General features: G+C 49.2%; 1 protein-coding gene and 1 pseudogene across 6 annotated transcripts in view; one reads left to right on the top strand and one right to left on the bottom strand.

The window, feature by feature from the left end:
- LOC100523761 lies at nucleotides 4,686–5,536 on the bottom strand (annotated as a pseudogene).
- IQSEC2 (IQ motif and Sec7 domain 2) overlaps nucleotides 6,869–22,231 on the top strand; it is an 83,593-nt gene continuing 68,230 nt past the window's right edge. The window contains exon 1 of one of the 6 annotated variants that reach the window (XM_021079683.1): nucleotides 6,869–7,743. In XM_021079683.1, coding sequence (XP_020935342.1) covers nucleotides 7,037–7,743 — 707 coding nt within the window. In that variant the 5' untranslated portion in view covers nucleotides 6,869–7,036. The remainder of the gene's footprint in view (nucleotides 7,744–22,231) is intronic. The other 5 variants (XM_021079684.1, XM_021079685.1, XM_021079686.1 and 2 more) reach the window with 5 other exon arrangements.

Below are 22,231 nucleotides of genomic sequence, written 5' to 3'. Positions count from 1 at the left end.
AATCGAGCTTACAAATCATCTTCAGAGAGAAATTTTTTCCTAAAAGGAAACCCAGACTAGCCTATTAGGATTGCTTTCTGTGAGACTGTTGGAGACTGACAGGCACTTTGCATACATCTTGCCCCTTCCCCCACTAGGGAAAAAGGGGCTAGAAGGATAATTAATTAATTAGTGAAATGCTGTCTCAGTTTTAAGCACCGCTCTCTTTAGGGATCCCCACAGGGATGAATCTTCCTTTTCTGTTCCTTTTTTCTTCTTCTATGTTCCTCACAGATGGTCATTTTCCTACCGTTCTGCTCTTTACAGTTGTCAGTCTTAAGTCCCTTTGGAATACCCGTCCTCAGGAAATAGCCCAAGTAAGGACTTGTAGCCTAGTGGTCACACAGCAATTATGTGCGAATCATTTCTCTCTGGTCCCAGCATCCTCATCTGAAAAATGAGGTAATATCTAAGGTCCCTTCAGCTTGAATAGTCTGAACTGTAAACTCTTCGAGGGAAAGACCAATGATTTTTTTAAAAAATTTTATTTTCCCATCTTGTGTCTGGCAGCTAACAGTATAGGAGGAGATCTGCTTGTGGATAGAGCTGTGAGAATCCAATAGGAAAAACCAATTCGAACAGATGCCACCTTTGAATCTGAGGAAAATATTTCATGGCTTTCACCATCATGAGGAGTTCTTGTTGACTTGTTACTGGCAGCGGTGAGGTGTGGTTTTGGGGGTTCTTTCCTGCTTTAGCTCTGCATTCCTTGACAAAGCTGGCCCTGGGGTAAGGGAAATTGGAACAATCACACAGGGGGCTGAGGCTTCTGGGAAATGGCTCTGGGAGGCAGCAGGCAGGAAAAGAAGCCAGTGCCACAGCCTCTGCTGAACAACAGCTAACCAATACAAAAGTCACCGTATAGTGTGAAATATTTGGTACTCCTAATATCCATGTGGAACCCCCCTCTCCTCCTGCTCTAAAACCTTCCATGACTTTTCATAGCCTATAACAGAAGGTCCAGATGCTCTAGTTTGGCTTGGGCGTCTTCTCTAAACGGAATCAACCCATCTCTTACAACGCACACACATGCACGCAGGCAGGCACGCATGCATGTGCTTCTCCTTCTCTCCTCAGCCAAACTACGTGTGGTTCCTTAAGCGCACAATTTTCCCGACTCGGTTCCTTTCGCATCCATGGCACATGGCTCCCTTCAATAAGTGTTTCTCAACTCTACCACTTCTACCTGTAGAAATCCTAAGCTCAGCTCAAATACCTTTACATCTATAAAGACCTCCCAGCACCTCAGTCTTGGCGTCTCCAACACCTGTGCTTTGCATAGCCTGTCTCTTTGTGACTTACTAATGTAATTCTCTGACTAGACTGGGAGCTCCCTTAGGGCACGGGCTGTGTTTGATTCACCCAGACATCTCCATCTTCCTTCCCTGCTTTGTCTTTCTCCAGAGCGCCTACCACCATCTGGGTTAGTTTCCTGGGGCTATGGTAACAAAGTACCACAAACCGGCTGGCTTAAAACAACATTCACTCTCTCACAATTCTGGGGGCTAGAAGTCCAAAATCAAGGTGCTGGTAGAGCCATGCTCAGGTCTATGAAAGCTGTAAGGAAGAATCCTTATGTGCCTCTTGCTTAGAGACCCCAGTCTTTGCCTCCATCTTCACATGGCGCTGTGTGGGTGTGTATGTGGGTGTGTGTGTGTGCCCAAATTTCCCTTTTCTTTTAAGGACACCACTCATTAGATTAGGACCTATGCCAATAGAGTAGGACGTCACTTTAACTTGATTATATCTGTAAAAACCCTAATTTCCAGAATAGGTCACATTCATGGGGCAGACATCAAGTTTGGGGAGATACTATTCAACCTGGTACATCATATGACATGTTCTGTGGGTCTTATTCTTTATTGTCTCTCTCCCCGACTAGAATGTCAGCTCTATGAGGTTCAGAACTGTTGCCTATTTTCTTCATTGCTAGAATACTGATTGACACATAGCAGACAGTCAATAAATGTTTTGTGACCGAAACTTTGTACCTATCTGCCTCTGACTCTGCAAGGGTATCTGAGTGAGAGAAGCAGGGATAGGGACAGGAATGCAGGCATTGCCTAGAACATCATAAATGCTCTGTAAATGTTTGCTGGATAAGAAGTTCCCTTGTGGCACAGTGGGTTAAGGATCTGGTGTTGTCACTGCTGAGGTTCAGGCCACTGTTGTGGTGCAGGTTTGATCCCTAGCCCAGGAACTTCCACATGCTGTGGGCTTGGCCAAAAAAGAAATGTTTGATGGATGAGTATTAGTATTTGATTGATATGTCAATTTAACCTTTATGGAGCACCTATGTTGTACAAGGTACTGGGGAAAGATACAGAGAAGTGAGAAGGAAACATCTGAGCATCCTGGCTATGCATATGTATGACCTCTGGGTTTCACTTTCCTCATCTGTAAGATGGAGGCAATGCCATTATCTACCTCATAAGATTGTCATGCAGATTAAGCATGTAAAGTACTTAGCACAGTGCCCAGCACAGGGTAAGCACCATAGATGTGATATTATTACTATAGTTACTGTTACATGCTAGACTCTATGCAAAGCGTTTTTAAAAATCAGCTTTATCGAGACACAATTCACAGACCATAAAATTCTCCCTTTTAAAATGTACAATTCAGTGGTTTTTAATTAACAGGGTTGTGCAACCATCACCAGCGTCTAATTTTAGAAAATTTTCATTCTCCCTCCCCGAAACCCCAGAGCAGTCACTCCTCTTTCCCCAACCCATGCCCTCACCCCTGACAACCGATACTCTACGTTTTGTCTCTATGGATTTTCTGATTCTGGAATTTTGTATAAATGGAATCATGCAGCATGTGGACTTTAGTGTCTCTTTTAGCATAATTTAGCATAAAGTTTTCAAGGTTCATCCATGTTTTAGCATGTATCAGTACTTCATTCCTTTTCTTAAAAATTGGGGTATAGTTGATTTGCAATATTATATGTTTCAGGTGTACAATACAGTGATTCACAATTTTTAAAGCTTATACTCCATTTATAGTTATTATGAAATATTGGCTATATTCTCTGTGCTGTGCAATATATCTGTTGCCTAGTAATTTTATACATAGTAGTTTGTATCTTTTAATTCCCTATCCCTATCTTGCCCCTTCATCCTTCCCTCTCCCCATTGGTAACCACTAGTTTGTTCTCTATATCCGTGAGTCCATTTCTTTCTTGTTATATTCACCAGTTAATTCTTAGGTTTTCCATATAAGTGACATGATACAGCTTTTGTCTTTCTCTGTCTGACATTTCACTAAGCACAATACCCTCCAAGTCCATCCATATTGTTGCAAATGGCAAAATTTCATTCTTTTTATGGTTGAGTAGTATTTCATCTTGTATATATCCCACATCTTTTTTTATCCGTGCATCAGTTGATGGAAACTCAGGTTGCTTCCCTATCTTTGCTATTGCAAATTACACTGCTATGAACATTGGGGTGCATGTATCTTTTCAAAGTAATGTTTTTGTTTTCTTTGAATACATACCCAGGAGTGGAGTTGCTGGATCATGTGGTAGTTCTATTTTCAGGAACTATATTGAGTTTTTTGAGGAACCTCTATATTGTTTTCCACAATGGCCGTACCAATTTACATTAAAGAAAAGGGTTCCCTTTTCTTTAAAATTTTTTTATTATAGTTGATTTACAATGTTCTGTCAATTTCTGCTATACAGCAAAGTGACCCAGTTATATGTTTATATACATACATTATCTCCCGTCATGTTCCAGCACAAGTGATTAGGTGTAGTTCCCTGTGCTATTCAGCAAGATCTCGTTGCTTATCCGTTCCAAATGCAATAGTTTGCATCTACTAATCCCACATTCCCAGTTCCTCTCACTCCCTCCTCCTTCCTCTTGGCAACAAGTCTGTTCTCCCTGTCCATGAGTTTGTTTCTTGGGTTCCCTTTTCTTCACATCCTCGTCAACATTGTTATTTGTGGTCTTTTTGATGATAGCCATTCTGACAGATGTGAGGTGATATCTCATTTTGGTTTTGATTTGCATTCCTCTGATGATTAGTGATGTTCAACATCCTTTCATGTGCCTGTTGGCCATCTGTATGTCTTCTTCGGAAAAATGTTTATTCAGGTCTTCTGCCCATTTTTAATGAGGTTGTTTGGTTTTTTTGATATTGAGTTGTATGGGCTGTTTATATATTTTGGAACTTCATTCCTTTTTATGACTGAATAATATTCCACTGTGTGTCTATACCACATTTAGTTTACCCATTCATCAACAGAGGAACATTTCATTGTTTTCACTTTTTGGCTATTATGAATAATGCTGCTATTAACATCATGTATAAGTTTTTGGGTGGACCTATGTTTTCATTTCTCTTGGGTATATTCCTAAGAGTTGATTCTAGGGTTACATGGTAAACCTACATTTAACATTTTGAGAAACTTCCAAACTGTTTTCCAAAGCAACCACACCATTTTACATTTCCACCAGCAAGGATTGAGGGTTCCAATTTCTCCGTACGTTTGCCAATACTTCTCTTTGTCCTCTTTTAACTATCTTTGTGGGTATGAAGTGGTATCTCTGTGTGCGTGTTTGTGTGTTAAGAAACTGATGTTTATTTTTCAACAGCTTTATTTCCATTTTCTGTTTAAGAACCTGTGGAAGACCAGTCTAAGACCACCCAGTGGTCGTTCCTACCCATTCAGTGGCTTGGGCAGCAGGAGCAGTCTTCAGTGGAGGGCTGAGCATTCTAATCTTCAGCAGAGAACTGCTGGATAGGCACAGAGGGCACTTACATGCTTTCAGACCAGCCTGTGCTCTCAGGATGGGTAGCAGTAAACTCAGGAGCTGGAGCGGTCCGTTTACCCTGAAAATCCTGCTCAGTCACAGCCATTCCCGCAGTGGCCTGTTTATCTTTTTCCATCTCTTTAGGGTCTCTGTAGAAGCTGAGATCAGGCTTGACCTCCTGTGGTGCTCACGGGAGATGATGCCACACACACGCAGAACTTCTCGGGCCACCATCTACCACATCAGACTTGCTGAGGGGGCTCCCTTGTTGTTGCACGGGGTGGCAGTGTCCACATGGCACAGAGGAGAATCTGTGTCACACAGAGCAACAGTGGGCATGGTAATATAAGACGCCTCTGTGAGAAGCTGGTAGTCAGCCGTGATATCAGTGACCACTGGAAATTGTGGCTCACAGAAGGCTGCCTGGATCTGGTTAAGGAAGATTCCAGGAGCGAAGTGGCCAGCAATAGGAATGGCCCCGGTGGCAGCAGCAAACTTCAGCACAGGTTGCTGGCCAGTATTCCTGGAGGATATGACACTGACATCAGCTGGGTTTTCAGTGGTACAAGCCACCAGCAGAACCTTCAGATTTATGATGTAGATGCCATCACTTTGCCTTTTGTATACATACTGTTCCATTTGTCAAAGTTGGTGCCAGCTAAGTGGGTTCCTGCTGCAAGGAATTTAAGGACCCCCTCCTCCTTCAGCTGCAGGACATCAAGGGCACTGGACATTGTGAAAGTTTCTCTTTAGGTTAGAACGGAAAGCTTGTTGTGGTTTTGCTCTGCATTCGCCTGATGGCTAATGATGTTGAGCATCTTTTCCTGTGCTTACTGGTCATTTGGACATCTTGGAGACTAAATCTATTCAAATCCTTAAAGGGGCAACATTTTAAAAAACGGGTTGTCTTTTTGTTGTTGAGCTGTAAGACTTCTTTACATATTCAGATACCTCATTTGCAAGTATTTTCTTCCATTCTCCAGGTTTTCTTTTTTATGCCAAATGTTTTTGCATGCTTTTTTCCCAAGACCACCCCTGTGAGGTAGGTGTTATTGAAAAGGAAATGGAAGTTCGGAAAGAAGCTGGAATTTAAATCCAATTCTGCCTGACTGAAAAACTCATGCTTTCTTGCTTTCTCTTCTACCCCGACCTGTTCACAAAGATGAAGGAAGACATGTTTCTGGCTTTAAGGAGCTTGGTCTAGCAGAGGACATGAAACAAGAACAAAAACGAATGCGCTATAAAGCAGAGTTCCACTTGTCCCACAAGCGTGGAGGAAGAGAGCACTTATGGCTAGGGAGATCAGGGCTGGCTTCAGTAAGGTGGCATTTAAATCTTGAAGGATGGGTACAGTTTCTTTGCATGGAGGTGAGCATTTCCAAAGGAGAGCAGAAAATGCGGGTTGAGCGCATGAAGGGAGCTTTGCTCCTAAGACTGGCTATGATGGGGAGTTCCAGGGCTTATTGGGGGGGGGGGGAAGATCCCGGGACTGCCTGTGATGTGGGCTAGAGAGAGGTCACCTGAGATAGGAGGTCCAGGAGTTGGACGGGATGGGGAATCTGACACTTGGAATTGGCAGACCTAAGGGATGGGGAGTCTGCGGTATGCCTGGACCTGGCATGGCGGTTCCTGGAATGTTTTAGAGGAGGATCTTGGGCCTGGTGGACCCTAGGGACATTGGAACAGAGTGGGATGGAGGGCTTCTTTAGGCTGCATTAAGTACGACCCTGGAGCCGGTAGAATGGAGAAATCTCCCGCAGCCGCAGCCTGTGATGCGGCTGGCCCGGGTGCCTCGGGGCGGGTCCGGCTTCGACTGCGGGCGGCGGCGGCGGCGGCAGGTGGGACGCGCGGGGGCGGGCCGGGCGCGCGGGGTGGGAGCAGGGGTGGGGCAGGGGCGGGGGGCGGGCCGGCGGCCGGGGCGGTCCCGCGCGGCCGCGCTGCGCAGTGACTCCGCAGCGGGCGGAGCGCCGTGGGCCGCGTCCTCGGGAGCCGTGGCGGTGGCGGTGGCGGCGGCGGCGGCGGCGGCAGCGGCAGCGGCAGCCTCAGCTCCTGCTCCCCGTGCCGCCGGCCCCAGCGCTGTCTCCCGGGCCCCCCGGGCCCCCGGGCCCTCGAGCCCGGTGCGCGCCCTCGCGTCCCGCCGGCCCCCTCCCCCGGCTGGGCCCGGGGGAGGGTGGCGCCGTGAGCGAGCGGGGACCGGGCTCTCCTGCCCCTTCCCCTGCCCCTGGGCCGCCAGGATGGAGGCGGGTTCGGGTCCCCCGGGCGGCCCGGGATCCGAGAGCCCTAACCGGGCGGTGGAGTACCTGCTGGAGCTGAACAACATCATCGAGAGCCAGCAGCAGCTGCTGGAGACCCAGCGGCGGCGCATCGAAGAGCTGGAGGGCCAGCTGGACCAGCTCACCCAGGAGAACCGCGACCTGAGGGAGGAGAGCCAGCTGCACCGCGGGGAGCTGCACCGGGACCCCCACGGCGCGCGGGATAGCCCGAGCCGCGAGAGCCAGTACCAGAACCTGCGCGAGACCCAGTTCCACCACCGGGAGCTGCGGGAGAGCCAGTTCCACCAGGCGGCCCGGGACGTGGGCTACCCGAACCGGGACGGCGCCTACCAGAACCGAGAGGCTGTGTATCGGGACAAGGAGCGGGACGCCTCTTACCCACTCCAGGACAGTGCCGGCTACTCTGCCCGCGAGCGCGACGTGACCCAGTGCCACCTGCACCACGAGAACCCAGCCCTGGGTCGCGAGCGTGGCGGGCGGGAGGCCGGGCCAGCGCACCCGGGCCGCGAGAAGGAAGCCGGCTATTCGGCGGCGGTGGGCGTGGGGCCCCGGCCACCGCGGGAGCGGGGCCAGCTGAGCCGTGGCGCATCCAGGAGCTCCAGCCCGGGGGCCGGCGGCGGCCACAGCACGAGTACCAGCACCAGCCCGGCCACAACCCTCCAGAGAAAGTAAGGAACGCGTGTTTGTCTCCCCCGGCTCTTCCCCGCTAGTTCCCTCTCTAACTTGTACGGCTGGTAAAGTAAGAAGCCGGTGCCTGATTCCATGTCCACCTCTCCTGTCCCAGCCTGTCGGGAGAAGCCAGGTCCCTCTCATGCAGCCAACACCCCTTAGCTCTTCCAGAGAGGGTTGGCCCGACGAGTGCAGGCATCTCTTCTTTCTCAAAACCGTGGCCAGTGAGGGCCAGGAGCAGTCATCACCCCCTCCACTTCTTCACCCTCTCGCTGTATCCTTGCCAGAGGATGGCTTTTCGTTTATTTATTTATTTATTTAGGATGTTCTGGTCGGGATTTTTATTGTCTGCGACGGTGTAGGCTCAGAGCCCCAAGGGAAAGACACCCCCCCCTTCCCCCCCTTCCGGTTCAGGTCTCCTCTGCGGGTCCTGAGCACAGGCCTGATCTTATCTCCTCGGGCGGCCTCAGCTCCATCCTTGCCCAGAGAGGCAGGTGGGGACTAGAATGGCTGCTGGAGGCTGAGACAGCTCTCTGAGGGGAACTGCAGCACATCCTGGCTGGGGGGGGGGGGAAGCAAAGATGGAGGCCTGGCCCTTGGCTAGTTTCTCAAAGACCACCCCCTCTCCACCCTCAAGAAAAACACCACCCAATTAAAAAGCGTGCCAGAAAAGGAAGTCTACAGAGCTTCCTTCTTGTTGGATCAGTGCCAGTTTCTGTGCTGGGGTCTGCGCGTCTGCCTATTTGGGACACCTTGGCAATATCTCTTGTGTTGATGGGGCATGGGCTGGGTCCACTTCTTCCATGCAGATAACCATGGTGAGCTGGTTGGGATAAATGTCAGGTTGAGAGAGTCAAGGACATGCGGGCTCACAAGGCTGCCCCAAAGGCTCCCTGATTTCTCTTCTGCTGGATTGGAAAGAATACTGAACTGGGAGTTAGGAAACCTGGGTTCTTCTTCCAGCTCTGCTGCAGGTTGGCTTTGTGACCTTGACTGAGTCCCTTCCTCGTTCAGGTCCCTATCTTTTTAAAAGGCAAGGTCTGCCTTGAATGCTCTTTAAGGGCCCCTCCAGCTTAGATTTGATGGTTCTGTGACTAATCCAGCCACACTACAGAGCAAGTCTGAAGTCCTCTAGCGAATGGACAGCTTTCCCCCTCCTCTCACGGCTCAGCTGGTCCTACCATGTGCCACAACCAGTGGAGTGTCTCCTAGAGGCTGGGCTGGGGGTGGGGAAGCCTTCTGCCTCAGGAAATCTGCCGGGAGACAGCTCTCTGCAACTCCCCCGTGGTGAGGCAGCAGGCTGGGGTGCTGGGTTGAGATGGCTGGGCCCCAGGAGCAGCAGCTGCAGCTCAAGGGCTCGACTGGGCTTCACTGCAGCGCACCCTCAGCTGAGGTTTGGTGTGGGCTGCCCCAGAGGGAGATGGGCTCTTCTGCCCAGGTGGAGGGTTGCTGGGAGCCCATTCCTGAAGGACTGACTGTGCGCAGCTTGGGGCCCCACACTGGAGGGAGGGGCCAAATGGACCAAGCAAGGCCCTTTCAGGAGAGGGCCACGGTGGGGTGAGGGCAGAGGGAGACTGGATGGGCATTGTGGTCCTTGAGCCTGGCTGCAGAAGACTTTTCTAGAGTGGTCAAGCCTGTGACAGAGGAAGCAGCCTCATTATGGGTGGCTCCAGGGAGCAGAACCAGGAGCAATGGGAGATTTGGGGGGATATAGCAGGAAGAACTTTCCAACCTGGCTGTCTGGTGATGCAGTGGACTGCCTCGAGGGGATTGGGGAGGGCTGGAGAAAACATCATTCTGGAATCAGTGTAAAACCCAATGAAATGACCTGGGTCTTCCTCAATTCCAGGATCCCATTCCCCTCAGATTGCTCCATCCTCTAGACATGGGTCTGAATCTCTTGGCTGGCTGGAAGCCTGTTTGCTCTTGAGCTCTACGTTTCTGCCATCCGGGCAGGCCTGCCTCTCAGTCCTTCCCTCTTTTTGTGCACCCTTCAGGCTGTTTGTTGCGTTTCCTTGCTTCGCATTTCCTACTGGATTACGAACGGGATTGAGATAGTACTTTGAATCTCTCCTAACCATATATTAAATATTTGTACGTCCATTGTAATCTCTTTTGGGTCCTCACAACAGGCCCTGTGCAGTGGGCACTGGCAACTCCATTGTAGAAATGGGGAAACTGAGGCCCCCCCAAAAAAAATTAAGGGACCTTGCTCAAGGTTACACTGCCAGTTCCTAATGCAGCTGGGACTAGAACCCGAGTCCACCTGTCTCTGAGGCCTGTTATTTTTCCACTCGAGCTTTTCCAGCCCACAGGAGTCTCTTGGCCTCCGGACCTGGCCAGGTCACCCACTGGGAGAGGCCAGGAGAGCCTTAGGTATCTAGAGGATTTGAGCAGGGGGAGATGGATCTGGGATGAGTGATAGAGGGGGAGTGGACAGGGGAGGGCAGGAAGCCTTGTCCTCCCTCCTTTCTGCACCCCTCCCCATTCCAAGGCATCAGGAGGGCCTGTTGATGCAATAGCCATTGTTGTCACCAAAGCTGCTGCAAGTGACTCCCCTGCTAGGCCTGTTCTGGGTTTGTAAGGAGTGGGTGAGAGGCTGCCGCTGGAAGCCAGGGCAGGCAGGGTGGGAGTTGAACAGCAGAGGCTGCAGCATTGGGGGAGGATAGGTAGAGCTGGTACAGGCTGGGTGCTCCTGGTCCCCCGGCTCCCTCTGGTGGAGGAAGAGGGGAGAGAGGGGCCTGGGCCCAGCTGCCGCTTGTTGAGGGGCCCCTCTGCTCAGGGACTTGCTCCCGTCCGCCCAGTGACCCTGTGCATCTGTCACCACCATCCACATTTTATAGCCCAAGCAACCGAGGGCTCAGAGGAGGGAAGTAACACACCAGAGGTCACAGTAGCCGCGAGACAGACTCCCTGAGCCTGGGAACTTGTCCTCTACCGCAGTTGATAGCAGCTGTCACGTCCACCCCCACCCGTGTCATCCCCCCAAGGATTCCCACATCCTCTAGCACTGTCTCTTCTGGACAGGTTCCCGGATGCCAGTCTGCCTTCTGCTGTGCTCTGGGTGTGGCCTTTCTAGTGCAGCATAGAGCGAGATGAGGCCCAACCTCCTTCTGGCCGCTGGACCTCGGTACATGAGGTCTTTGCTTATTTGTTTGTTTGTTTGTTTAGCAGCTGCTGGTCTCTGCTGATGCTCAGATCTTTCTCCCTGAAATTGTTGACACTCCCCCCCCCCGCCCCGTGATTAGCGAAGAGCTGTGTTTTCCTTGTTGATCTTGGCCTGCCCCCCCCACCAACCCCTTGCAGTTCTGGTGCCTGGAATGATTTATAGGCGTGCTGGGGGCCACTGCCGAGTGGCTCCACACTGAAGAGAGCTGCATTTCCCACGCCTTTTGCCCGGGCCCAGCTCTGGCTCTGCCGTAGGCGGTGGTGGGCTGAAGCTGGTTTGGTGGTAACTCTCCATCCTTGGCCCACCTCTCCCCGCCCCCAGCCACCCACCCCAGCAAGCTGGCTTGCGATGGAGGATAGCAACCAGCAGGGCCGGCCTGGCGTTCTTGACAGCCAGGGCAGTGCGTGGTCTAGGCACAGCTGCCCAGCTGGCTTCCTGCACTGGGGTGTCAGTGTACTCCCTGCAGGGGGGACGAGGGCCCTCAGAGGGAGGGAGGGAGCCCAGGGAGGGGCCCTGGGGAAGTCTGTCTCCTTTGGGGTCTTGGGTACTTTTCTCTCCCCTCCAGTGTGTTGGGAGCATTATACTCGTGTGGGAGGCAATGATAACGTCAAATTGAATGAGAATTAGAGGAGTCTTGCTTCTCCGTCTAGATCTGGGGCAAGAATGGGGCTGTTGTCATCCACAAACATTTCTTGGCTGTGTGCACGGAGCAGGAGGGGCCACCAGCCTGAGCAAATACCATACTCTCTGGGCTTGAGAGCTCCCCCACACCCAGCTAGAGACATGGGTCGGGGGCAGGCCCGACCCACCATTGGTGCTGGTGCTCAGGACAAAATGAGTAGCAGGGTTCGGTGAGGAGCTGGGAGGGGGACTTTGAAGAGACTGGGTATCTCCTGATGTCCGATGGAGGGGGAGGTGGGAGGAAGACGAAACCTAGGCTTGCCCTCTGCAACTCTTTCAGCTGTCCCACCTCTGCCTCCCGTGGCTTCTGAATTTGTTGGGAGCACGGGAAAGGTCTGGAGCATGGAGAAGGGGCTATACATGTGCTGAATGAGCCTCAGCCTTCTATGTGCCAGGCACCACCCTGTGTGGCTTTATGTAACAATAGCCAACATTTTTTTTTAAACTGCATTTACTGGGTGCCAAGCACTATTTGTTCTAAGTGCTTTCCATGTATTAATTCATTCAATCTCCACACTAATCCTTTGATGTTTATATTGTTATTAAGTCCATTTCACAGATGAGGAAACTGAGGCCCAGAAAGGTTGGATAACTTCCCCAAGGTCACTCAGTGAATAAGTGGCAGAACTGAAAAGGGGCTAGAAGGAGCCCCGGTGGCTGGGCTCCAAAGTCCATCCACAGCACTCTCACCCAGCCTTCAGTACTGCCTCTTATCTCATTTGCATAGAGTCACTGCCAGATGGGTGTTTGTATTATCCTCATTTTTCAGACAAAGAAGTGAGGATCAGAGAGGTACGGTGACCTGCCCAAGGTTACACAGCCATGTGGGGCCCAGAACTATCTGGCTCCCGAGCCTTTCATCCACTGTTGCCTCCTGCAGGCAGGCAGGGTATGAAGATGTTAAAGATTCTCTGGGCATGGCTCCCAGCTTTCCCCAGCAGAGCTCCTAGGATCATGGCTGGCGTCCGGCTCCCTTTCCTGATCCCCTCGTAGATTTTGACCACAGTCTTCTAATCCGTGTTCTCCTGCTCTCATTCCATCAGGCCCTTGATGAGACGCAGCCAGGCCAAGCTTTGTGCAGGGCGCCCCCAGCACTTTCCCTCTGTCTTGGCCTGCAGGAGAAGGTTCAGACTCCTCTGCCTGCCATGCACAGGCTCCTTAGGATCTCACCTTTCTCCTTTCATTTTTTTACAGTCCCCCTCATGCAGGCCGTGTTCCAGCCAGACTGGTCGATTGTGTCCCATTGTCAGCCCACTCAGCCTCCTGAGAGCCTCTGGGTCTTTGCTTATGCTGTTCCCTTCTCCTGGACTATTCCATCCAGTGCCTGGGCTGCACTCTGCTGTCACCACCTCTCCCGGGTTTGCTCACTGCTCTATTCCTGACCCTTGAAATGAGCACTTTGTCCCCCTTTTATACCACTATTTATTTCCATCTTGTGTTGTGTCTACTAGCTTGAGAACTCCTCCAGATGGAGTTTTCATGCACATCTATCAAGTGCATGTTGTGTCAGTCCCTCTGCTAGGTGCTGTGGGCATGAATGAAGGAACGAGAAGCTTGGAAACACATAGCACAGCACACAGTGGCTGCTCAGTAAGTGTTGTGTAGACAGATGAACATCAGATTAAGTCCTGGTGCGTTAATGGTCAGGGGTGCCTAAGGTTTCTTCCTTCCAGGACTCCTGTAGAGAGACATGACTCAACCTCAGAGTTCTCTTGGCTTCTGCATGGCTTTTTCCGCCTGTTCCCTGGAGCTGTTTGGCCTCTGCCCTCTGTGTTCCTCCCACTCGCCAGCCTCCCAGTTCACAGGATGTTGGAGTAGCAGAGTCAGATGAGACTTTAGAGACGTTTAGGCCAGTCTGCGCATCATTACCTGTCCTTCCCATGCCTGGCCATGTCGTACCATGGTCTTCTCCCTCCATGCAGGATCTTCTGTCCTGAAGGGAGCAGAGAGGGGTGCGTAGGACCTGTGTGTCATCGGCCCCATCCAGTGGGAGGTTACTTATGTATCCATCAAATCTTTATTGGGCTCTGACCCTGGGCTGGGCACAGAGTCTTGGAGCCAGAATAAGAGGTGGTCCCCCTGGCTCATTCCCCGCTGTATTTCCTGGCAGAAGAATCAACACTGGTCACAGGGAAGAATGATGAATAAATGACTTATTCCTCTTCTGTGGTAAGTCATGTAAGGTGGTAAGTCATTTAGGGCAAGATCATTTGCTAGTTACTCTCACTTCCTTGTGAGTGACAAGGTCTCTCCAGGCATCCATATTGAAAGCACTCATACAGGGACGCCTATTCTTTTTTTTTTTTTTTTTTTTTTCATTTTATTTTTTGTCTTTCTCCAGGGCCGCACCCGCGGCATATGGAGGTTTCCAGGCTAGGGGTCTAATTGGAGCTGTAGCCGCCGGCCTACGCCAGAGCCACAGCAACGCGGGATCCGAGCCGCATCTGCAACCTACACCCCAGCTCATGGCAATGCCGGATCCTTAACCCGCTGAGCGAGGCCAAGGATCGAACCTGCAACCTCATGGTTCCTAGTCGGATTCGTTAACCACTGAGCCATGATGAGAACTCCAGGGGGATACCTCTTCTTAAGCCCTTAGGAGCTGAGCCCTTTGGGACATCTGCATTTGGAGAAAGAGGTGTCGTGGGAAGGAGTACTCTAGGCAAGACACTTAACATTCAGAGCCTCAGTTTTCTCAAGTAGTAAATGGAGGTAAAACTGTATTTTCTGATATGTAAGATTCCTGTTACCCATCCACCCCCATCCCCCTTCCCCATAAAAATGTATCAGAAAGTTTCCCGGCTGCCTAGCACATCCAGCAAGGTCCTGATCAGGATGGAAAGCTGAGGAAGAAAGATGACAAATAATAGGTGAGGCTGCCCTGCCCTCTAGAGGTGAAAAGTAGCAAACCAAACAACCCAGCCGAGACCTGTCGTTGTATCCCATCCTTTTCAAAACAAAGATGACAAGCCAGGGCCACATAACAGAGCAGGGTGATTTCTATAACATCTTAGAGGGAAATTTATCACAGTTATCACCTGATGTGTGCCATTTCACTAATATCAAATGTATATCTTTGAAGCTACGTGATTTTTATATCTTTTGTTGTGGTTGTTGTTAAGGGATAATAAGATTGCATATCTGGGCTTTGTGATTTCCTGGTGGTTCTAGGATGTAGTATACTGCATTCACCAAATGAAACCAATGTTTTCCTTTAGAGGACCACTTCAGAATGATTGCCACTATGTCTGGGATACAAAGTATCTAATTCCTTCCTTCCCCTAAGTTTGGTTATAAAAGCGGGAGGCATCTCACACGGCTGTACATCTGATATGCTAGACAATTCATAAATGACCCATCTTAGGATCGTCGGGAGATTTCAGTGAGATGACATATTTAGAAGTGTTCAGCAAAGAGTGTGTGTTTACTCAGTGATAGGCACTCGTGTTATTACTAATAACTTTGCAAAATTCTGTGCCATAGACAGGCAGGAGGGAGAGGCCATGTGGGAGCTCACTACATTTCAGAGCCAGAGGGGGGTCTGTCCAGGGAATGTTATGCCCCAGGGATGTTCCACGGCTTGTGCTGTTGCAGGCAAGGAGTTAGTTCTGTGATTGATACACACTTCCTGGCTTCGGGGTGCTCACAGTCGTGTGGGGAAGACACATGTGACGTGGCGTCCTGTGTGCTGTGCCCGAGAGGAGTACGACAGGCCACAGGTGCCCAAAGGAGGGTCATTTACCCGGACTGTTGGGGAGGGCGTCCCGAAGGGAATGGCACCCAATCCCGAGGCTTGGAGGATGGGTAAGGGTTGGTTAGGTGAAGAAGGATGGCATAGGGAAGGATGTCGGTCAGTGGGAATTGGGAGCAAAAGGGAGGTTAAGGCAGAGGGGACAGCATGAGCAAATGAACAGCACCGTGGGACCAGCGGGGTGTGTGAAGCGGGTGGCTGGGGAGCATCCTTACCAGGTCAGTACAAATAAGAGCACAAACAGGGAGACAGGGAGGGTCCGGAGAAGAGTCTGAAGACTTGGCCAGCCCAGGTGGTGAGGACACTTGAGTAGCGAGATAAGGAGGTTTATTCTGTTGGGAATAAGGAACCAACACAAGAGCTTTAAGCTGAAGGGAGAGATATGAATCGTAGAGTGTGAAGTGATACATTGAGAGCCATGTTTTGGAGAGATCCTGCTAGAAGGCAGTGTGGAAGATAGACCAGAGGGCATCCAGGGGTGAGGCCAGTGCGACAGTCTAGATGAGAGGTGATAAGGTCTGAACTCGGGTAGTGGGAGTAGAGCTACAGCAGGGAGAAAGACAGTGACCACACATTGTTAAGCGTTGTGACAGAGGGGAGTGTAGCCATTCGTGATCAGTAGGGTTTTAATAATACCAGCATGAACGTCAAGAACCTTCCAGCTGGAGGGACCCTTCAAAGTCACCCAGCTGAGGAGTTCCCTGGTTGCCTAGTGGTTAAAGATCTGTCATTGTCTCTGCTGTGGCACGGGTTCAGTCCCTGGCCCCAGAACTTCTGCATGCCTTGGGCACCCCTCCCCAACAAAATCACCCAGCTCATGCTGTTCATTTTACAGATGAGAAGACTGAGGCCCAGAGAGAGAAAGGACTTGCAGGAGGCCATGCAATGTGTGAGCAGGAGAGCTCTGATTAGAAAAGTCCCTCCTAGTGTTAATGCCAGTGTTTAAAGCATTGTTCCTTACATGTGCTATTTTATGCCTTGAAATTCTATGAAGAGGGAGTTCCCAGCTCAGCGGTAATGAACCCAACTAGTATCCATGAGGATGTGGGTTCACTCCCTGGCCTTGCTCAGTGGGTGAAGGATCTGGTGTTGCTGTGAGCTGTGGTGTAGGTCACAGATGTGGCTTGGATATGGCATTGCTCTGGCTGTGGCGTAGGCCGGCAGCTGCAGCACCGATTCGACCCCTAGCCTGGGAATTTCCATATGCCTCAGGTGCAGCCCTAAAAGAAAAAAAAAAAATCCTGTGAAAGTTGTAAGGATCATTATCTTTGCCCCACAGATGAGAACACTGGGCCTCAAGGAGGCTGGGTGATTCTCTTGGGAAGGAAGCCAGAAAGAGGAGACATCACCTTAAATAAAGGATCTCTTGCTTCACCGGCAGCTAGATCCTCTGCTCTGGTTCAGCCCCTCAGAAATCAGATCGGCTAGATTCATAGCTGGGATCTATGGTTTCCTTTTCTTGACGCAGGCCCAGCCTTCTTTCTGCTGCTTCCGCCTTTGAGGTCTTCATTTAATATAACTGAGGCTGCTGAGAGGCAGTTTCTGGCCTAACAGCCAGGCCTGCCATCCCCCTTTATCTGTTTTCATAAAAGAGGGCAGGCCTGTGTCTGTCATCACTGTGTCTCCATTGCATTGGGCAGGGTGTCTCCAGCCTGGATGCCTTTGTTTGGAGGCCTTGTGGCATGATATGTAAAGAAGGAGCTTTGGAGACAGACAGACCTAAGTTTGAATCTAGGCTCTGCTGCAACCCACTGGATCACCTCAACTAGGTCATCTTACCTTCTTCTCTGAGGTTTAGTTTCTTCATCTGTAAAATGGGATGACAATGCCCATCTCTTAGGATTGACTGAAATCATTTGAATGGCATTCCCTGATACTTTTAGGTGCTCAGTAAACAGTTATTTCTGGGGAAAGAAAACCAACGACATAACCCATGATTTTTGCTGAAACATATGCTCTTACACCTCGTTCCAAAATCATATTACCTGGGATTCTTTAGTTTTTATAGGCAATAACTCATCCAAATATCTGGAGAGCCCATCATTAAAACAGGACAACTCAAAGTTTAACAAAACAAAAACAAAGCAAATCAAAACCAGTCATTTCCTCCTCCTTCAGGAAATCTCACGTGGACAATGACTTGAAGAATTCAGGGCTCAGCAAAGGTTTGCTTCCCCTGAAAACCGGTGTATTTCCTCCTTCCTAATATGATGCTGTCATGGCTCATTGTATCGTGCTCTCTGCCTCAGCTACCAGTTAATTTGAAGTACAGCTCTAGCATCTTTGTTGATCTCTTTTTCTGAGTGCCTATTTTCTAGTTTAATTTTTGTTCTTTCCTTATCCGTGTTATTAGAGTAAGCCACCTCAAATCCTTTGTGACTCAGGCAGGTATAAATAACTAATGGGTGTAAATAGTTGACTGAATGGGAGGCTGGCGAGGCTGGACCTGTGATGATGGGGTTTGAAGACGACCAGAGGGTGGGGCAGGCTGGGGCAGCCGAGAAGGCATTTGTAATGGATGATTGTGGTACTGTGAGGAGTCGAGGGGTTAGTTAGGGGAGAGTCGGTCCTTCAGGTGCCTGTCTTTTTTTTTTTTTTTTCCTTACTTTAAAAAAAAATTAAACTATATAGTTGATTTACAGTGTTGTGCCAATTTCTGCTGTATAGCAAAGTGACCCAGTCCTACACACACACATACACACACACTCCCTTTCTTGTATTATCTTCCATCATGGTCTATCCCAAGAGACTGGATATAGTTCCCTTTGCTATACATATACAGTAGGACTTCATTGCTTATCCATCCTTTTTTTTTTTTTTGCTATTTCTTGGGCCGCTCCCGCGGCATATGGAGGTTCCCAGGCTAGGGGTTGAATCAGAGCTGCAGCCACCGGCCTACGCCAGAGCCACAGCAACGCAGGATCCGAGCCGCGTCTGCAACCTACACCACAGCTCTCGGCAACGCCGGATCGTTAACCCACTGAGCAAGGCCAGGGACCAAACCTGCAACCTCATGGTTCCTAGTCGGATTTGTTAACCACTGCGCCACGACGGGAACTCCTCTTTTTTTTTTTTTTTTAAATGGCCACATCTGAGGCATATGGAAGTTCCCAGGCCAGGGGTTGAATCAAAGCTGCAACTGCTAGCCTATGCTGCAGCCATGGCAACACCGGATCCAAGCCACATCTGGACCTAAGCCACAGCTTGTGACAACACTGGATCCTTAACCCATTTGGTGAGGCCAGGGATCTAACCCACATCCTCACGAAGACACTAACCGGTCTTTAACCTGTAGGCATAGCAGGAACTCTGCTGATCCATTCTGAATGTAGTAGTTTGATTGCCTGTCTTGCTCCTGCTCTAGAAAGAAGCATGGATTGGAGAACAAGATCTCACATGGCCTAGAGTTATCAAACTCCCCATTTTGTATGGACCGTGCAGGAGACTCAGGTCCAAAGAAAGAGGTGGAACTTCTTTTTAATAACAAAAAAATTTTTTTAAATAAATAAAAAATAAAAAAAATAAAAACAAAATCAGGAGTTCCCATCATGGTGCAGCAGAAACAAATCCGACTAGGAACCATGAGGCTTTGGGTTCGATCCCTGGCCTCGCTCAGTGGGTTAAGGATCCGGCGTTGCCGTGAGCTGTGGTGTAGGTGGCAGATGTGGCTCGGATTCTGCGTTGCTGTGGCTGTGGTGTAGGCCGTCGGGCTACAGCTCTGATTTGACCCATAGCCTGGGAACCTCCATGTGCCGTGGGTGTGGCCCTAAAAAAAGCAAAAAAAAAAAAAAAAAAAAAAAAAAGGAAAGAAAGAAAGAGAACCTATCTGCATATCTCTATGTAGACCAAATGAAAACCTACCTCTGCATAGACCGAGACAAAGTCCAAAGGGGGAAAAAAAAACTAAATCAAAGCAGTACATATACATAGTTTTAAAAGGGCAAATAGTACATAAGGACATATATAATAAAAAGCCAATATCTCCCTGACCCCTACTTCCCAACCCCCAGAGGTGACCACTTTGAGCATTTAAATTTTCTGGTGGTAATTTCATATCTCTAAATAAACATACTTTGATGGTTATTTCTTCATTTATCAACTTTAAACATCATTTGTCTGTTGACTTCTTCCCACTATGTCAAATGAGAATTTAGCTTATTTACAACACTTGACTTTTTTCTCTCCCTCCCAAGCTTTAATAATTATGTTGATATTTTGGTTCCTCTGTTAGTTTCCTTTGTAGCTCTGTTAAATACTATTGGGACTGTAGTTTCTTATTCCATCAGTTTTCCATTGGTATATGTTGATCACTCAGTTTGTAAGACATAGTTATTAGTGCCCCCATCCTTCCCTCTATCTCTCTTCTACCTTTCCACATTCCACTTTCTGTGTTCTGTACTCTTGCATCCAAAAAGGTTGATTCCATTTGCATTCTGTTTTGTAACAATAATTAGGTCTTCAGTGCTTTATCTGGACAAATCGATTTTAAAAGTTGACCATAATACACGGTGTTTATGTGATTCTGACTGTGTCATATTATTCATTGCAGAGCCAAATAGTGTACTATAATCACACCTCACTTCCCTCAGGTCTACTGTCCCCACCTCTGTACTTCCAGGAAAATGTTCCTAGCATCAAGGTCAAATGAATTTTCCTTTCTTAGGCTCTACACATTGTTCAAAATCATGCCCCTTTTTACTTTGTCTCATTTTTGGACCAGGACTTACTTTCTTTCCACCTTATTTATTTACTTAACTCAAACTTACTGTTGTGTGGAGTTCCTTGAAACCACAGGATAATCATAGTACATCTTCTGGGGACATTTTACTTGAAGATTCTTCAGGAGGGGGATTTAAAAAAAAAAACCCACTTCATTCTGATATAGAATACGTATACAGAAAAGTGCTCATATCACTAATGAATATAGTTTGGTCAGTTTTTATAAGCCAAACACACCTATGTATCCAGCACTCAGCTCAAGGTTTGTTTTTCATTCACCCTAGTGGGTACTCAGTGGGCCCTTTCAACCTAATGTACCTTGTCCTTCCTTATACAATTTCTTTGGTGGTTTCCTCCTCTTCATTTTCTCTTTTCCCTCTTTCTGGGATGTCTCTTAATTGGATGTTGAACTTCCTTGATTGATCTTCCAGGCTGCTTACCTTTTCTGTCATATTTTCTATATTCTAGTTTGTTGAATGAGTGAGATGTCTGTATATCCAGCTGGCTTGTCCATTTGCTGGCTTTATTTTAGGTGGACCACCTCCTGGCAGTTGTAATAGGGGCCCCTCAATGCCGCAAGGAAAAGCACTTTATTCAGAGAGCACCAACATCCACTAGGTGCCCTAACCAATCCCAGAATAGTTTAATTCTTTTAGCTGGAAGTTCTCTGATATTTTACCTAGGGATGAATTCTAGGCAGTTTTGTATTTTGGATACAGGAGTTGGGGGGGGGGGGCGGGGAGGGCACAGGGGAGGATTTCATATGCTTGCCTTCAGTTTATCCTCCTATTTTAAGCCCCTGATCGCTCCTATCCTCCCTCTACCATCTCTAAGTCTGGACTCACTCTGGGCCTCTGCTGGCCTGACTGGCTCCCTCTCTGGCTGCAACCCCCTGAGTGGTGTTGCTGGCTCTCCTTTAACTGTGAACACTCTTCTCTTTGTTTTTTGCTCCCAGAAATTAGTTAAAAATCTCTCACCCTCTCCCATCCTCTTCACTGTTACCATTTCATCCCTTATTTTATTCCTTCATATTCATTTTAGTGGGGTCCGGAGAGAGGGAGGAGATAAACATTTATGCTCTTAAGGTCCAAACTAAGGCTAAAGCTACTTTTAAAAAGGGTTGTTTTGCTTTCTCAATCCAGATTGAGCATGGAAGTCATTAGTAAACCTCCAAAATACCCAACCCTATATGGCCTCATTTTGGAATGTGTTGCCTCTGGCTCCAGCCCTGTCCTGAGCATTCCTGTGGCAGCCTCGCGAGCAGCCCTTTTCCTCAACCTCTGCCATCTAGACCATGCAGCCAAGAGAGCCCTCAGCTGAGGAACTGGAGACCTGTGTTCTGACCCCTGCCCTGCCACTGCCTCCATCTGAACCCTCCAGCCAGCCCCTCCACCTCTCAAGATGACCTCACCCTGGCTTAAGAGGGTCTGGGTCTGCTGTGAGCTGTGCTTTGGCAGGATTGGGTGGGTGCTTAGAGAACAGCCTAGCCTCCTTTGCTTAAGCAGTGGGAGCAAGTGGGCCCAGGACAGGCCCCAAGTGCACAGGAGGGGGCTCTGAGGCTGAGCTGAAGCTTCGGCAATAGCAGGCTGCTAGAGCTGCAACCCCTTCCGCCCACTTTCTTTCCCGTCATGGCTGAACCTCCATCCTTCTGCCTCCAGCAGAGGGAAGCAAGAAGGGAGGGCTGGAGAGCCAGTTCCATTTTCCTCCTCTTCTCTCTCTCTCCCCTCCTCTCTCTCTGTGTTATAGTGCTGGGCTGCTTTGGCCTGTAGTACCTGTGCCTAACGCCACCTTCCCTTTTTGGTGACCCCTGCTTCCATCCTTCAGTGATTGTCTCCTCCAGCAGCATCCGCTGGATGCTTATGCTGTGTGCGTGGGGGAGATCAGAGCCGGGTGAGGGAGAGAGGCCAAGCTCGCGGGCTGCTGTGGGAGACGAAGTGCTGCCTAGATCTGGCATGACCGAAGGAAGCCACAGCAGGAGCAGTGAAAAGCATTGGTTTTGGAATCAGACAAGCCTAAACTTGAATCTCGGCTTCTACTACTTATTGGCCATGTGACTCTAGGTAAAGCACATTGCTACTCCGAGCTCCAATTTTCACATCTACGTGATGAGAAAAAGAAAAACGACCTTGCACAGCTATTATGAAGATAACACAAGTCCTGTACCTGG

The sequence above is a fragment of the Sus scrofa genome, chromosome X, assembly GCF_000003025.6.
Source record: "Sus scrofa isolate TJ Tabasco breed Duroc chromosome X, Sscrofa11.1, whole genome shotgun sequence".
In the NCBI taxonomy this organism is placed as follows: Eukaryota; Metazoa; Chordata; class Mammalia; order Artiodactyla; family Suidae; genus Sus; species Sus scrofa.
The sequence above is the reverse complement of the archived record's forward strand: the minus strand, read 5'-3'. Positions and strand labels throughout refer to the sequence as shown.